The sequence below is a fragment of the Plecotus auritus genome (assembly GCF_963455305.1).
Source record: "Plecotus auritus genome assembly, chromosome: 6".
In the NCBI taxonomy this organism is placed as follows: Eukaryota; Metazoa; Chordata; class Mammalia; order Chiroptera; family Vespertilionidae; genus Plecotus; species Plecotus auritus.
The window spans coordinates 38,941,390-38,960,472 of NC_137773.1; the positions used below are offsets into that span (position 1 = coordinate 38,941,390).

At 34.8% G+C, this 19,083-nt stretch overlaps 1 protein-coding gene across 1 annotated transcript in view; it reads right to left on the reverse strand.

The window, feature by feature from the left end:
- Positions 1-19,083, reverse strand: part of ADAMTS19 (ADAM metallopeptidase with thrombospondin type 1 motif 19) — a gene marked incomplete at both ends in the record, with an annotated part of 216,683 nt that overhangs the window by 97,692 nt on the left and 99,908 nt on the right. Inside the window, 2 exons of the mRNA XM_080672669.1 lie at positions 3,523-3,673; positions 5,062-5,202. Of these exons, the coding sequence (XP_080528795.1) occupies positions 3,523-3,673; positions 5,062-5,202 (292 nt within the window). The remainder of the gene's footprint in view (positions 1-3,522; positions 3,674-5,061; positions 5,203-19,083) is intronic.

A 19,083-nucleotide genomic window follows, 5' to 3' on the forward strand; every position in this document is an offset into this window, starting at 1 on the left:
TATCTGGAGAGGTTAAAGAGAAAATATGAAAAATATTAGCCAGGATGGTGTTTTTAATGCCAGACAAAATGTTTTAAGGCATAAATCATTTTAAAAAATGGAAAAGGAAAAACAAATCAAGCAGATGAAAAAACTTTAAATGTGCATGTACCTTATAGTATAACTCAACATATATAAGAAAAAACTGTCAGAATTACAGGAACAAATAAATAAATAAATAAACTTGGGTATTTTAACACATGCTTGTTAGTTACTGATTGATCAGTCAAACTAAAATACACTGCTTAAAATACAGAATTCTCACCTAGAATACAGAAATAACTGCAAATCAGAGAGAAAAATAGAAAATTGAAAAATTGGCAAAAAATAAAATAGGCAATTTACAAAGAAAGAGACTTTAAAAATAAAAAGTCCATGTCCATAAGAAGTTGTGGGGAAAAATAGTTCTAAGGAAAGAAATTAAAGAGCTAGATTATCTGGTAAAATAAGCTGCCATCAAACTCATGTGCTTGTAGACTGTAGCATTAAAACTCAAAGGGTAAGATGAACCTTTGATTAGATGGCCAAACGGGCTGAATCAGTTCCTGATAGTTGAACTCACCATAACTTTACCGATCTTATAGGAAGGGAAGACTTTATAAAATCTACAACTTCAGTCTCGACAACATGATTTATAAATGAGGCTGTTTGAAATGCCCAAATAACTACTAGCCATTGAGGGCAAATTCATGTTAAGCCTTTTTAAGTCCAAATTCCTGTTGACTCTGGAGTTTCACAATGCCAAATCACAGTGACTCAGTCTTCTAGAATTCTTCATAGGATACCTTAACTCACTGCCAACCTGTTCAATGAATCCAATGAGAGGTTTTAGAAGTCCTACATATTTTGCTGTATCAAGTTGGTATAAGAGAAATGTAAAATGAACTTTCTACGTAACTTTTTTAAGTCACCATGTAATTCAATTACACTGGAAAGTTTTCTATACAATGTAGTATGTATACAATTCACAATGTGCCTGTCCACAAGCAAAGGCAGAGCCTTCAGTTTCCTGGAGGTCTCCAATTATTTTAGCACACTTCCTTACTACTCAAAAAAATGTAACTTTTGTGTGGCCACTTCTTACGGTTTCCAGGGAAACATCCATACATCTGTGTTCTCAGCTAGGCTATTACAGGCAGCTATTATAATGACTTGATGCAGTTGGAGCTGGCTCAGCCATAAGATGCCAGATGGCCTAGAGGCACCAGGACTCGGGAACAAGGATATCCAAGAAGTTAGCATATTAATGCAGAAGCGTGAGCTATTGTTGCTGGGGGTCAAGATGTTTCACAAGCATCTTTACAGCTATGTCTTCGGGTAAATTTATCATTAATTAGATCAGCATGTATGTAATGTTGGAGTCGCTAGTGCTTGCGTATAAATGTTTACAAGTATGGAAGAGCAATATGTAATTCAAATACTATAGACCAACGGCCATAGTCTCTAACATTTTACCAGAAACACACGTTGAAAAGTTGCTATGAATCCTCGTTCCATGCAGCTTGATAGTTATTTATAACTGGAGATGGAATGGTTGTAAGGACACTTGATTAACATGTATAAGCTGTGAAACATAAGTTGCCTGACCTTATCCATTGGTTTATGTGGTCATAAATTAATATTTTATTGAATTATGTGTTACTGAATTTAATGAATTAATTAATTTGGTTAAATTAGTATTTTAGAAGGTTATTTTCACATTATCTTGTCATATACCCGCAAGTCTGGAAAATATTGTGGGCTCAGTTCCAAACCACTGCAATAAAGCAAATCACAATTTTTTTGGTTTCCCAGGGCATACAAAATTCATTTTAATACTATACTGTAGTCTATTAAGTGTGTAATAGCACTATGTCTAAAACACAATGTAAACACCTTAATTAAAAAGTGCTTTAGTACTGAAATATGCTAACCATCTTCTGAGCCTATTGGAAAAATGGCTGATAGACTTGTTCTACACAGGATTGCCACAGACCTGCAAAGTGCAATAAAGTGAAGCACAATGAGGTATGCCTATAGCTAAGAATCCACTCTGTGAGTGAAAATTTAGAATTACTATTTCATCATTCAACTAATTCATTTATTCACTTAACCAACACTTATTGAGCACTCTTTTTAGTGCCAGAGGTACAGTGATAAAAAGGATTGACAACTCCTTTGATGTAATGGACTTGCCTTCTAGGAGACGTATTTTGTGTAAAGTCTAGATGGCAGGTTGGTAGATGCAATCATTCCACGTGTATCCACTTGAAGGTATATGTGTGTGTCTTAACAAGCAGAACTAATAACTATTTCCCCCGATATTTTTGTTATACCTCCTGCCATTGTCTATTCTGTACATATCTACTTGGATGTCTAATAGGCATCTTAAACTTAAAAAATAGCCAAAACTCCATTCCAAAGTATTCTGCTTCCCATTTCCTCTTGTCATTGTCCCCCCAAGATAAATGCATGGCTTGCTATCACACCCTTCAAATCTCTAAATCAGGGCTGGGGAACCTTATTTCTGCCAAGGGCCATCTGGATATTTATAACATCATTCACGGGTCATACAAAATTATCAGCTTAAAAACTAGCCTGCTATATTTGGTCAGACATTTTATCGACTAACCCCTAATGCCTTGGCAGGTCCTGACCAAATGATTTGGCAGGCCTTATATGGCCCGCGGGCCAGACATTCCCCACCCCCGCAGTGTCACCTTTTACAGGAAGCCTTTCCAAATCACCCTATATAAAACAGCACCATCTCTATGCTCCCATCCAGGTTGTATTCCCTATCCTTCTTACCTGAGTTTATACTTCCCCAAAACACTTACCCCAACTGACATATTATATATATTTGCTTTCTGTCTGTTTCCCCAACTAAAATGTATGCTCCATGAAGGTGGGGGTCTTTGTTTCCTGCTGTGTTATTAGTGCACGGAGCAGTGTCTGGAAAGTAGTTGGAATTCAATAAATATTTGTCAGATCAGAGACTGAATTTGTAAATAACCTTTTCAATGGCTCTATCTATTTATCTCTCTACCTACTTAGTTCCTACACTTTACATGCTGCACCAATTTGGGAACAAAATGATGATTTTTCAAGGGTAATACAGAATAAGATTTTGGAATCACTGAAGTCCAACCTCTTTGCTCTTAAGAGACTCTAAAATCATCTGTAACAGTGTCAACAATAAAAATAAAAAAATAAAACACAATGTATTCCCACTTCTCATTCTATAGGCTTAGAAGGAAAAGGAGTTTTAACGAAGGTCATTCCTTATTAATTAAATGATAGAAATAATTAAGTTATTTCTATCATCGCCAAAGTGCTCAGGGAAAAATGTGGAAAAATTCTCTGAGAAAATTCCGCTTTCTAAGATTGGGGTGATTTTGAGCCATAAACTCTAAAATAAAGTCATCTTCCCCTTCTCTAATCAATAAGTCTAAACAATGAATGTGAACGTACACTTTACAAATCCCACCTGGATACAACCCTTACCTGCATCTCTTGACAAAAGGAAGCCAGTGGCCCAAAAAGAATCTGACATTGCTCGTCAGCGGTGTATGTCATCCCTGGCAACTTGGAGGGGACCATCACGGAATTGACACTCTGGGGGTTTGTCTGTAGCAAGCAGTTACTGGCCTTTGACCTGACAATATGCAGATATGTGTAAAATTTTGAATTACGTGTGAAAAGTTGTTATCATTAGCATGCAACAGGAAATATTTCATAAGGTGAAAAATATGGTCTGACTTTTATTTATAAGCATTTCCATTTTAGATAATCCTAATAATGATAATAATGTTCAGGATAACAGAATTTTTTGGATTAACTCAGCTAATCTACATAACACTGAGGTGGCTTTACTATTTTACACATTTATAAGATGAAGAAAGAAGCGCAGACTCAGAAATTAGCTTGTCCAAAAGCGATGTGTGAAGGTAAAAAATTAACTACATCCAGGGATTTAAAGAATCTATAGAAAGCATTCTCTAGTGAGTATGCATAGTACGAATATGTTTGTGCTTGATATTGTAATACAGCTTCCATTTATGAGGTGACATTTAATTTTATCATAATTCTGATTCATGTGAGGGCAGCCAAACAAAATCACACATGTTCCCATGCTCCTTAGAAACGCATTAGGGCTGCTGCGCCAGTGACCTGGTGTGTGCATATGACATGCTCGAAGCGCTGTTGGCTATACCATCACAACAAAGAGCGTGCACAGAATATATTGTACATAGTTCAGAGCAGAATTATGGTAATAAATGTTTTAGTAGATTTAGCAGAAAACATAGGCTTTCTAATTTAAATGGTATGGAAAAATGAATTAAATTTCTCAGTGCAGTAAAATAAGCTAACTAGGTGTTTCTGTATTTCTTACTTAGACTTTTGGATACTTTAAGCAACTCTCTCTTGTTCATTACTTTTGCTGACTGTTTCAACTGCTCCTTTTATGATCAAAAGGATAATTAAAGAACAAGGCCTTTAAAATGAAAATTAAAACAATAATAATGGTTTTCACTTATTTTTCCAACCAGGTGAAAGCTAAGTGTTACTGGTGTTGAAGATGGAAAGGAGGAGAATTGAGGACTATTTGTAATGATGAAAACTATGTAGCAATGAAAAAAGAGTCAGAGTGTAGAACCAACTCAATGAAAATGTGCAGCTTTGGTTAAAGTGGTTCTTTGTGATGACAAGAGATGTGCTGAATGATGAGCAATGAGAATGTTCCCACTGAGAAATTCTGAAGAGGGAATTAGAGACTGTAATAGATTTTTTAAATCCTTATAATTTTTCAACCTTACAAATCATCTCGCCCAATTTTTAATTTGAAAATGTGGAAACTAAGAAGCAGATGGGTTAAATAATATGTCCCAATCCACTATGAGTCCATGGAAGAGCCAGAATTGGGACCAAGTGCCTTGATTCCCAATCTGGTGTCTTCCTCTGCCATGCCACCTTCACTGGCTGGCAGAAGAAGCAGGCACACATAATCATTCATAACACAACAACAGTAAGTGACCTCAGTACCTTAGAAATCTTCCCAAATCCTCCTTGCTACATCGGGACCATGAAACATCACCAAGGTTTTGTCCTTTAATCCATTCACCAGACATGATATGAAGACCGTCAGCACATGACGGGTGGTCATTGTCATGATTAATGCCCATGCTGATTCGAAATATAATTAAAATTTTAAAATTACATTAGGTAAGTATGTTTAGCTTTTTTAAAACTGAAATTAAATAACAGCTAAAGACATAATAATGGGAGAGAAATTCATTATAAAGGTCAAAATAAAAGTAGATTTCAGATTGATTGATTTTTTTAAATGTTGTTATATTTTTATTTAGTAAAAATCATTTTCCCAATCAACCTAACAAATAATATGCTTAGTTCACCTATATGGAAGTCATCTACAGACATATTTTTCACAGAGTAGTTTGTATGAAACACATAGAAGGAGTAAAATTCTATTTGACCAATTGAGATTCTTTATTCATACATTATATCTCATCTAAAACCATATTAAACTATTATTTTCCCTGTGTGCTTCATTGGACCATCTTCTTCCACTCTTCAGATAACACAAACTGTCTCTGGGAAACTACATTCATGGCCATCTTTAGTTTTTCTATTTGAATTCTGAATCTGTTCTGTTAGGTTGGAATTCCATTCTAAAAATCTGACTTAAAATGTACTAAAAGAATTTTAAATTGAATGTCTAAAAACTGCCCTCTTCTCACTGTGTAATGATCTAGGGAATAGCCTTTCAGAATGAAAAATTGTGAATAACAAGAATATCTATATTGTGTTTTAAAATACTAATAAAAGAGAAGTTGCTAAGGAAAAATACAAGCAGACTACATTTTCTCAAATAAAAAAATTCTCAAGACTATCAAACTATATTTTCATTAAGATAAATTTCATTAAGATAAATTAAGAATTTAAATAAAAATTATTACACTCAATATATTTTTGAAAGAAAATTCTATAGATGGAATTAATTAATGAACCAGAGTAATGAAGTAACAAGTTCACTATGTTTACTAACTTTGAAGACTATAAAAATTATGGTCTAAATGAAACTAAAAACACTTTATTGAATATCATTTTTTCACTTTTAGTGTTAAAAAATTTAGCTATATGGTGAATCACATTTATCTTTACTAATCTAAGTAATGCCTTTAAATAGGGCCTGTATCAACACACATTAATAGGATGATTAATAGAATAAGATGTGTGTTTTTCATACTTTGAAAACAAAGAGGAAAATTAAGAGATGCTGTTAAGCAGGTATGGGCCAGATCAGTTACAAGGGGTAGAGTGAAAAATGTTGGAGTTAGAAATTTGAATTCTGTATCTCCTTATTCATGTGAACAGAGGCAAGTTAAATAATAATAAAGAAATAAATGTGTCTCTGTTTCCTCATTTGTTTAAAATGCTTCACTGACTGGCTGTGAAGTCTGCATGGGGATGATGTAAAAAGCCTGACACAGTGCTGGATTATAGTAGGAATTCATAACTACTGTTTTTATTGGGGCAGTAAATCAGAGAAATTTATCTTATTGTTTGAATTTGTCAAAAAACACAAAGCGATAAACATCATTAAAGATAATCATTAAAGGTAACCTGTTGTATTTGCTGACAGTGGTGGAAGTTGTGGACTTAAGGAAAACCAAGAACATAATAAGAATTTACTTTGCTCCGATGTTAAATTAAAATAAGAAATTGCAAATACAGCACAATCTCATGGATGAATAAAGAATCCTCAGTGCATTTCTAACTGTACGGTTCTGACACAGCCCCTGCCAGCATCGCCGTCACCTCCACCACAGGGCCCAGCTGCAGCAATGTCGCTGGGTGACTCTCATAACAACAGGCGCTTGCCACGTGGAACACGCCCAGCCCTTCCATCTGTGGTGTGCAGTCCTCCGAACCATACACAAATACTATTATTTTTGAAAGGCAATTGATCTTTCTCAGAAATAATAAAACTTCTTAAATAATGTATCCATTTGAGAGAAGAGGAACTGCTTCCAAGATTTAGCAATTTGGACATTCTCCTGAAGTAGTGTAATATGATTTTCTAAATTGGGAAGATTACAACTTCTCATCCAGATGAGCATTTTCCTTATGGGATCCTGATTCTCATGTAAGAAATTAGCTACAGCCATGGAGAGATCTGGTGATTCAAGCATTGTTTACCATTAGTTAAATTTTCCTAAAGCTATTTAACTTGTAACAGAAAAGATGATCATTAAATTGGGACAGGGCTTTTTACCACGCATCTGGACCTGTCATCAGGAGACATTGCTTAGTCCTGATTCTACGGATTTGAAATAAGACAATTAATTGTGAACCTTTATCTGTTCCAGCCACTATATTAATCATTTACAATGATGATATCATTTACTCCTCACAATATCCTCATAATGTTTCCATTATCATGACTTCTATCTTACAGATGAGGAAGGCACTGAGGTTAATTAATAGTGGAGCTGTGACTCAGACCCAGGCAGTCTGAAGGTCAAGTGGAGAGACCTCTAAACCATCAAAATTAGAGATTTTTTTAAAAAAGAGGAGGTGCTTCTCCTTCTGGATCAAAACTCTCAATTAGTGCGAATGATTTATTGTTTTATATTATAAATGTCTCCTCTCTGGTGGCAGAAATGCACACGCAGTCCCACAACCAAGTGGCATGCATCTCGAAGTGAGACATTAGCAACACTTCTCCTCACACTGTGCAATGGAGCTACATTTTAATAATCTCAGTTTAAATTCATTTTGACAAAGAGCCTTGGGCAAAAAAACTCTCCACTAACATTGTACATGGTTGTCAAGTCAACTGAAAAAATATTTTTATCTTATAAAACTTCTCAACTTGTTTAAAACTCCCTGCCAGGCAGTTGTGTGATATCCTGCAGAAAGCTGGAGAGGCACTCGGATTGTGAAGATGGTCCCTTTTGATGGTTAAAGAGAACATATATGAATTCACTCACACTTTTTGGATAATTTTTAAAAGATCAATATTTTTTAAAAGTTTGTGTGAAACACATTAAACATTTTATCATGATACATTATTTCCCACTAAAAGCCACATATTATATGGAAGAATCAATTTAAAAAAGAAACAAACTATAGCAATATCTAACTGGAAGTGGATTGTATTTCCACGAAATCACATTTAATTTCATACAATTCAGTGGCTATATCCGATTTGATGTAAGTCCACTGCTGTGTGTTCATGGAAGAAAGACTAACATTTAAAAACACAAGATATTTTCATTACTTTTCTTATTTCAATTATTTCAACTTGCACAAAACAATTAAATATGTACCTCTATTGCAAGTCAAAAGGCAATTAAAAGCAAGTTAGCAACATGGTAAAAAAAAATTAGAGGTTAATAAAAAATAGAGGTATCAAAAGATTCCTTTTTACTTTGCTGTGTATTATGTAACCGGCTTATCTAGCAATTCAACAAACACTTGTTGAGACCCCACTATATGCTGGGTTCACAGCTGGAGTCATGAAAATGAATAAGATCCAGTTCCTACCCTCAAGCAGCTAATAAATGCCTGGATCCTGTTAGTTCTACATTCCTTAAAACGCCTACTCTTCCCACTACTACTGCTGTCAACCCAGACAAGTGCTGATTCTCTTCACTCCTGGATTGTAATGTCTACTTCACTGACCTCCTGGCCCCTAACTCTTTGAATTGCTTTAATTACTTTAGTTTCTTAGAAATACATCAATACACAAACTAGTTTCCTAGACAAAATCTTTTAATTTTCCTTGACAAGCAATCTACTGAAAATGTGAACTGTGTGCATCAGAATCGGAGGGTGTGATGATGTTGGGTTAGTGACAATGCAGCTTCCTGGGCCCTATGCCAACTGATTGCAAGAGAATAATTAGAGATAAGGCCCAAGAAACTATGTTAACATATTTTCTAGATAATTCTTACTTAAAACTCAGAGAACCAATGGACTTTTTTTAAAAAAATCCCCACCTAAAGATATGTTTACTGATTTTTTGAGAGAGAGGAAGAGAGAAAGAGAGATAGAGAAACATCAACTGATTGCTCCTGCAAGCGGCCCTACTAGGGATCCATCGAAACCACAATCTAGGTATGTGCCCTGACCAGGAATCGAACCCACAACCTTTTGGTGTACTGGATGATGGTCCAATCAACTGACCCAATCGATAAACCAATGAACTTCTTATCCTGTTTTTCAAACGATCTGCAAACTGACTTCAATCTAATTTTCACAGGAACAGTTCATCCCAGCCTACCCTTTTGCACAGTGCTTTCCTCTCAGAATGCTTTCCCCAGCTTATCTATATTTACAAATACAACTCAATTTTAAGTCCTTCTTCCTGCATAAAGGACTCTTCAAAAATCCTAGCGTCTATTTCTCACAATCCTAAACTTCTGTGCCCTTCCAATATATGGCAAGTAAGATATATCAGAACTACCTTCTATTTCTGGTGAATTTTAAGTAATATATATAAACTATCACCACCTAGAATTTGTGTTCAGAGACCAAGAATTGTCATATTTTCTTTTTCACTCCTTGAATTTACCTAATTAAAAAATATCTACAGACAATACAACTAAATGTTCTGTAAATGTGATGAAAAGTTGAAACTAACGTGGCTTCTTACTGACTTAGAGAAACTGTAGTGTGAAAAGTCTACAGATACTCTGCTCAATCAAGGTTGCTTGCCTTACTCTAGAACAGGGGTGGGGAACGTCCCGCCTGCAGGCCACATATACGGCCCACGAAATCATTTGATCTGGCCCTGCCAAGGTAACTGCAGGCGGGACTTGAAATTCAATAAATCTAGGAGTTTTTTTCATAGCAACATAAATTTACATTAAGTGAATTATATTAAGCAAATGGTGTTATAAATATACAAATGGCTCTTGGCAGGAAAAAGGTTCCCCATCCCTGCTCTAGAGCATACATTTACCAAGATGTATTAGAGAACTGCAAACAGACCAATTATTGTAAGGCTATTCTTTAGTTGGGTGATTTTCTTCTCTTCCACGATACTATGGCACCCAAACCTACATTTGAAGAGAACCTGGTATGGGAGGGCAGCCACATCTATACTGGCTCAAGTCCCACTATAATTACTAACTTGGACAAACTCCTTATAATTCTAACTGGTATCATGGTCTAAATAAAGTATCAAATGCAAAAGCTATATTTGTGATCTATACGACTCTCCATAATAAACTCACTTGCCTGCTAGTCCAATAAGAATTCAGAAGGATATTAAATCACTCCTCGAATATACGGCCATTGGAGGCTGAAAAGCTCAATTTTACATAAAAGCATTCATAAAAAATTATGATATGACTAATTATTCTTATTATTCATTCACTCTGTATTATGTCTTAACAACTGCACCATGCAATTAGGGCATCACCAATCTAATAAGGAACCTTGAGAGGAAAATGTATCCAAATTTTAGGGATGACGAAAATTAGTTCAGACAGATGAACTTGCCTAACATTAATTCCGTGAGTAGCTGGAACAACAAGAATTCCGGTCCAAGTTTGCATTTCTCCTAATACACTTCTCTCTCATCTGCCCAATGAGTAGTTTCTAAAACTAATGAAGGCATGTGTGTTAGAAGAATCTTGTAACTTCTGCCATAGGGAATTCTAAAGAGTAAAATGTGGGGACAGAAAATTTACATGTAGCCATTCCCAATTTTAGAGTGTTAAGGAGAATTATTAATAGAATAATGAATTTTTAACATTGTAAGGAGCAATGGATTTCTAGAGGTGAGAGTATATTTATTTTTATCTACTTGCAGCAATCTGTTATTTCATATTTTCGCACCCTAATAATCCTAGATGAGGAGGCATTGCCTTTATCTTCATTTCTTATTTACTGCTTACTGTTTGTCTACTCTCCATTTAGAATATATCTTCTAGTAGATACATTGATGTATAGCAATGCAAAATAAAAGGCAAATATTTTATTCTAAAAGGTACTCCTGCAGCAAGCTGAGACTAGCCAAATTTATGTTTGGCAGGATGCCTCCTAGGGCATATGCTAGCTTCTTATTGAATTAGCAGAATTTTAGATTAAATGGTCCTATTGCTAAAACTGCTGGATTTGGTCCTTCAAAACCCTCGATGTTAGGACTTGCAAGAAATTATTTGATAGGACTGCAACCAGACTTCAAAGTAGACTCATAATAACCGATATATAATTTAACTATTTTATTTCCACAGCTTATTTTATATAGGAATTCAAAATAGCATGTACCAAAAAGGAAAAATATTTTACCATACTTATTTGTATAGTCATATTTTCTTTTACTCAGTCAGGCAATTGCATTCTTTGACAAACTAATTCCTCTTCTCTTCTAGAATTCAATTACCTTCTACTCTGTATCTCAAGATGGTTGTCCAACAGATAAGTATTTTATACAACAAATGTTTATTCATTCACACAACAAATGTTTTAGTGCCCATAATGTACAATGTACTCAATTTCATGCCAAGAAAAAAATGTATTAGACAGAAATCCTATTTTCAGAGAGATTGCTATCTAGTGGGGTGTGTGTGTTTGTGTGTGTGTGTGTGCGCGCACGTGTGTGTGTGCGCACGTGCATGTGCGTGTGAATATATAAGTATAAATCAGTACATATTAGAAATTAAGTGGTGAGTGGTATTTATAATAAACAGTGCAAATTTAAAAAGAAAATGTATTTCCAGCCAAACTTTCAGTTCTAATTTCCTGAGAGTGACAGTGTTTATGTTGGTTGTTAATGGGTGAATAAAACTGAAAGAAGGGCTTGGAGTTGGGATAAGCAAAAGCAATAATAAAGACAAAAAAATTGAAAATTATGGACTGTTTGCATTCATGAAATAGAGAAGTGGATTATAAAGTCAGAAAGGTAGACTGGGACCACTCTATAAAAGTTAAGAATCTAAGGGTAAGGAATTTGGAATTCATTCATTAGGTAGTAAAGGGCAATAAAGATTTCTAAACCGAAGATGAGGACTATGATTCAGAAAGTTGAATCTGATTAATGTGTGAGATAGATTAGAAAGATGACATGCAAAGGCAAGGAGACCAGTGAGGTAGATATGGCAATAGTCCAAACCTGGAGGAATGACAGGAGAGAGAATGGACAGATGAGATAGCTATTTCAGATGAAGAGTGAAGAGAATGTGGCAACTGATTATGGGAAAAATTAAGGGAAGAAAGAGTTAAAAATGTTTCAGATGCTGAATATTCAAGAAAATGTAATTGTACTGGACAAAAAGCTGTTCCTAATGTGGTAACTAAAATTTCTATTGGTAGTTCATCTCATGGTAAAATTCCTGAACATGCAATGAAACTAAAACAGTCATATTTTTGTCAAAAAATTAAAATTTAAAGTCATCAAGACTGCATTATAAAAGTTACAAAAGCCTCCATTAATCAAAAAAGGGGGGATAGAAGGGTAATATCATGTAAGGAAAAATATCCTATTACATCTAGAAAACTTTTACTTTACAAAATTAGTTTTCATTTGTAATGCTAATAGCAAGACACCCATGAAAAACACACATGGTGTCTAAATAAGACAAAGGAAAATCGTTTGGGCAAAAATAAAAAGGATCCCAAATCAATTATATAGAAAAGATTCCTTTATTAACTTTTGGTCGAGAATAGGTTTGTATATTTTCAGAAAACAACTCCAAGACCATGTGGATTCCTGCAACAGAGAGGAATTGACAGGTCTGCTCCAACCACGAAGACAAGAGGAGAAACAGTCCAGAGATGGAAGATGCTGATGACGCCTTGCCACGCTAGCAGTCAGCAGCTGTGCGACGCAGCAAGTTGCCTAGGACCAAACCAGAAAGGGTCGGACCTGCATTGCCACCATGTGCCCACCATCCAGATATCATTGCTGACATGTACACATAAGGAACTGTTTGACATTGAAATGGGGACTCAGAACTGTTGGACATGGAAATTGGGACTCAAACATTTTTTGTTATTATATGTTTATTTCTAGTCTGCAGAGGCAAGATTTTTTAAAGGAATGAAATGGGGAAAAAAATAGATACAGAGGCAAAGAAGCATTGAACAGACTGTCAAACTACAGTGGGAAGGCAGAGGAGGTTGTGGGGGGGGGGGGGTGCTGTAAGAGATCAACCGAAGGACTTGTAAGCATGCAAGCATAACCAATGGATAAAAAACACTGGGGGGAGGGGGCAGGTAAAGGCATGTACTGGGGGGAAGGGGAGGCCGGGGGAAGGTCAATGGGGAAGGAAAAAAAAAAGGAGACATATGTACTACTGTTTGTAATACTTCAAACAATTAAAAAAATAATAATAAAAAAAATAAAAAATAAATAAATGGTAACATTATTGGTGCCAATCACAGAAATGCAGATGTCTGAAGATGCAGACTTATAACCTAGCCCTTGGTTCTACCCTTGGCACAGTATCCAGCAGAGTATGTAAGTAAATCTCATTGATTTCAAAGGCTTATTAGTCACAGACATATGTATTCTTTTTTTAATATATTTTTATTGATTTCAGAGATGGAGCGAGAGGGAGGGAAAGATAGAAACATCAATGATGAAGGAGAATCACTGATCGACTACCTCCCGCAACTGATCGAGCCCGCAACCGAGGCATGTGCACTGACCAGGAATCAAACCATGACCTCTTGGTTCATAGGTCAACACTCAACCACTGAGCCACACCAGCCGGGCCATATATATTCTTGGTACTCTGGCATAAAACTTTAGCAGTTGTCCCAAAGTTAGCAGTTAGCTAACTTTGCATATTTATTGCCTCAGCCTCTCAGTTTTAAAGAAACTCCTGAATTGCCAATTTAGTGGAAAAGCCATGTCTCTGTGCCAACGTTTAATAATATATATATTAGTCTTTTCCCTCTAGTTCAAAAAGCAAAATAAAACCCTAAAACACATAAGTGTTTTGCTCATATCAAAAAATGCTGTATGTTTTTATGACATGATTTATTAAGAGATTTCCCCTAACTTAAAAAATTTTCTCCACTCAATATCTCTAAAAAGTAGGCAATCTAATTATCATGAGATTCTCAGTGAATAAATTGTGTATGTTTAATGCAGTTTCTTTTAACTTATAAAAATATAGAAATCTGCTAGAGCTTTTTTATTTTCCAGACACCATTACAAATATAAATTCTTATATATGTGCTAATGTCAAATTACAAAACCATGTCATGTACTGATTTCAAGACAATTCTGTCCACAACTTTATGACCATAGAATTATTTCAAGAATATGACATATCTTAAAAGGGCACTTTTTATGGCTAGAAAATAAAAGTTGTGAGCCATCAGATACTAATGATCAAAAAATAGTTTTAGTAATGTAAAATAGTGACCATTTTTAAGTCCTTATAATTACTGGTTATTTTTACAAAATGAGGTTAAATTTAGCAAGTCAGAAAAAGGTGAGATGTCTAATCACTCTAGTAAACAAAGAAACACAAATATCCATTAAGTTATAATTTAAAATGTGTTATACTCAAGCTGGCAAAATGAGCTAAAACTATTCAAAACCAGGCCTCTATTTAAATTTGGATAACTATTGCCAGATGGCCTCCAAAAATAGTTCACCACTTTATACTCCTCTCAAAAATGTAATATGTTTTCCCACACATTCCAACACTTTTCATTCACTTTACACTATTATCAAAACATCACTTACCAGTAACAGCTATTTATTGGGCACATATGAAAAGTGTTAGAGATACAATATTAAATGACAACAACAATACACAACACAAACAAAACAAGACACAGCCTCTGTCCTCAGGAAGCACAACCTGATCAGAGATCAAATAATCAATCATACAAATAATTTATAGCAGCGTCTGTGAAAAAATTAGAAACAGAAACTACATAGGACCTCTAAAAGCATATATTAAGGGATTTAGCCTACCCATGCAGCACTTCGCTGGAAAAATGATCTAAGGAAGAGTAAAAAAAATGAGGGGACAGAGCAGGAAATTTTCTTGCCAAGGGAAGCAAATGGTCCTTATAGTGGGAGTAAGTATGGATTCATCTGTACAGTTTATGTAATCTGATAGGTGAAAGTAGAATTGCTTTGTGGTCTGAATTGGCATTCTATGAATGATGCTAAAATTATTTTATATAAGCTCTGGATACATCTCTATGAGTTGTGTGGTTATATTCTTTGCCATTTTTTCAAATGGGGCTTTGGTCATCTGTGTATTGATTTGTAAGAGCTCTTTTTGGGGGATTTTTTTGTTTATTCGTGAATTTAATTATTGATTAAGGTATTACATATGTATCCTTATCCCCCCCAATCATGCCCTCACCCGTACCCCCTGTTGTCTGCATCCATTGGTTATGCTTATATGCATGCATACAAGTCCTTTGTTTGATCTCTCCCCCTTACCCCTACCCTCACCTACCTTCCCTCTGAGGTTTGAGCACCTGATCGATGCTTCTCTGTCTCTGGATCTGTTTTTGTTCATTAGTAAGAGCTCTTTTTATATTAAGAAAAATATTACTTTGTCATATGTTGCATATACTTTCACTGATAGTGGTTTATCTTCTGATTATTGTATTTTTTCTGATTATTTAATTTTGAGTTGTTAAATTTATGACTTGTCCTTAAATGTTTATAGATTTCATATCTAGAAAAATAGGCATTCCCTATTAGACTAAAAAAATAAAAATAAAAAAGCCAACAAAACAAAATAAAATATCTCAATGTACAGAATCATTTTGGAGTGTTCTGATGTAATGTCTAAGGTACAGAATCAAATTCCTATTACTTTTGTTACTGAATAATTCATTTCTTCCACTGATTATAGATGCAGCTTTTAGTATATACTGCATTTCCACAGCATTTCCTGCTTATAAATGAATTTTGTTTTACTCTTCCATTGACTTGCCTACATATTCAAGCATAAGCACAAACTGCTTTATCTACTATGAAATGTAGTATCTGATAACATTCACTCTTCTCTTCCATCACTTCTTTTTTTTTAACAATGAATTTCTTTCCATTTTTCCATATGGACTCTATAATCAGTATGTCTAATAAAAAAAAGAAATGAAAATTCTATTTGCATTTTTGGGCAGATCACATTACATTTATATATAGATAATTGTCATTTTATAATATTGACTGTTCCTATTCCAAACCAGGAAATGTCTTTCCATTTATTTAAACCACTTTTATGAATCTCTGTGTAGTTATAAATTCTTCTTTTTATAAGTTTTGTACATTCCTGTGTAAGTATACTCCTAGGTATATTATCTTTTAAATTTTTATTTTATTTTTTGCTATCTTCAATATACATTTATTATATTTTCTTTCTTAATAGTTTTCAAGTGGCTGTTGTTTATGCATTGGAAAGCAAAAATTTTTGTGTAGTTTTGTAACAGGCCAATAAAACATTTTTATAATTATAATAGGTATTTTTAGATTGCCTTGAATTTTCCAATTACACAAATAATGCTCATTTTGCCACTCCTTTCTAGTTTTATTTTCATTATAAAAATATGAAATATTTTCATAAAAACAAATATGTTATGATGTGTTTATACATACTATAGAATAGATGTATGTGTTATGCAATCTAATATAACTTAAGTATTAAAGGAAACATCACATAAATAAGAAATTTGGACAAGACCAATCCTGAGATCCATGTCAGACTTCTCTATCAGATCTCATTCCTCTGTCGTCTAAAACAGGACTCACAAAAAAAATGCTCTGTTTTAGAAATCATTTCAACTCTGAAGTCCTAAAGATAGTCTCATATGTTTTCTCTTAAAAGTGTTATCTGTGAGCCCTGACTGATTTGGCTCAGTGGATAGAGCATTGGCCTGGGGACTGAAGGGTCCCAGGTTCGATTCTGGTCAGGTGTATGTTCCTTGGTTGAGGGCACATCCCCAGTGGGGGGTGTGCAGGAGGCAGCTGATCAATGTTCCTAACTCTCTACCCCTCTCTCTTCCTCTCTGTAAAAAATTAATAAAATATATATTTTTAAAAAGTGTTACCTGTGATTTATCACTCTTTACTTTACCTGAAGTTGATTTTTAGAAATGATATGAAGAAGGTATTTAACTTTATTTTTATGCATGTGGAAAACCAGATGCACCATCTCATATTTCTGAATAGTTAACTACCTCTACTGGTCTGCAATGACACCAGGGTTAGCCCTCAGGTTTCCATATAGGCATGGGCCTGTTCACACTCAGCATTTTATTTTTTTGTTCTATCTCTCTATATCTGCATAAATGTCTGAAATGTCTTAACTACCATCTATAATAATAAAAGGGTAATATGCTAATTAGACTGGACGTTTTTCCGACATCATTCTGGACGTCCTTCCTGATGAAGCTGGGGCCAGAGGGAAGCCAGCCGGGTCCCGGGTGCCTGCGGACAGCTGGAGGGAAGCCAGCCCGGGTCCTGGGTGCCGGAGGGAAGCCAGTGCCGGCAGCCGGGGGAAGGAAGGCCTACTCTTGCACGAATTTTCATGCATCGGGCCTCTAGTAGTTTCATAATAGTCCTTGATCTCTGTTAGAGCAAGATTCACAGATGATTCTCCTCCACGTCTTCCTCTGTCTTTGCCTCCATCTTTATCTATTCCTTTTCCAATAATATTTTGGCTATTTTTGGCAATTTGCATCTATATATAAATTTTGGAAATACTTTGCCAACTTCTATAAGAGAAGCTGTGATGGTATACTAGTATTTATCGGAATTTCCAGGAACCTCAAGTCATTTTTTTAAGTTTTTTAAAAATATACTTTTATTGATTTTAGAGAGAGAGGAAGGGAGAGGGAGAGGGAGAGGGAGAGGGAGAGGGAGAGGGAGAGGGAGAGGGAGAGGGAGAGGGAGAGGGAGAGGGAGAGGGAGAGGGAGAGGGAGAGGGAGAGGGAGAGGGAGAGGGAGAGGGAGACATCGATGAGTTGCTTCCTGTACTGGGGACTAGGTAGATGTCCTGACCAGGAATCGAAGCCATGACCTTTCAGTGTACGGGATCATGTTCAACCAACTGAGCCATACCAGCCAGGACTAATTTAATGCATTTTAATAGGGGAATAGAGTTTTCTATATTTTGTTGGATTTATTCCTAAGTACTTTGTGTTTTCTATTTACTAGAGTAATTAGTATCCTTTTTTTAAGTGATTTTTCGTATTTTTGTTTTGACATTTGATTTTTGTATATTTGTCTTATATCCAATAATCTTACTAAACTCATCAATTAATTCCATACTTTACTTCTACATTCTATCATGTTTTTATGTAGGCAATCATATCATTTGCAAATTAAAATACCTTTGTCTTCCACTCTCATCCTACACTTTTTATTTTTTCTGTCATGCTGTATTTCTTTGGACCCCAATATATAACAGAAGCAGGTATACTGAGACCCTTGTTTTTTTCTTAATTTTGTAAAAGAAATTTCTAATATTTCACCATTAAGAACGATGTTTCCCATTAACTTTGGTAAATATATGAGTAAATTTTATTTTATTGGACCTTTTCTGTATCTACTGAGATGGTGTAGTTTTTACCTTTAATCTTTTAGTGTGGGGATCAAGATTTTAAAATAATAAATAAATGATTTTTGTTTTCCTGATATAAAGCCAACTCTGGTCCCTTATATTACCTTTGTTTATTAATACATTGCTGCTTTATTTGAAAAGGCTTTCTTGTCATTTCTATATCATTTTCAGATAAAAACTGCTGTAATTTTCCTCCTCATAATTTCCTTTTCTAATTTTTATATTACATTAGTACTAGCCTCAAATAATGAGTTGGGGAATGTTCTGTCATTTTCTAAAAAATATAGGTTAATATCAGTATTATTTATTCTCTGAACATATTCCTATGTCTAAATCTGGTGTTTTCTTTGGGAAAGTGCTGATTCAATTTCTTTAATCATAGAGCTTTATGTTCTCAGATTTTCTTAGAATTTTTCCATTTAACTTGTTGTTATTTTTTTCCTCACGCAAAGATATGCTTTTTTAAAACTAATTTTAGAGGAAG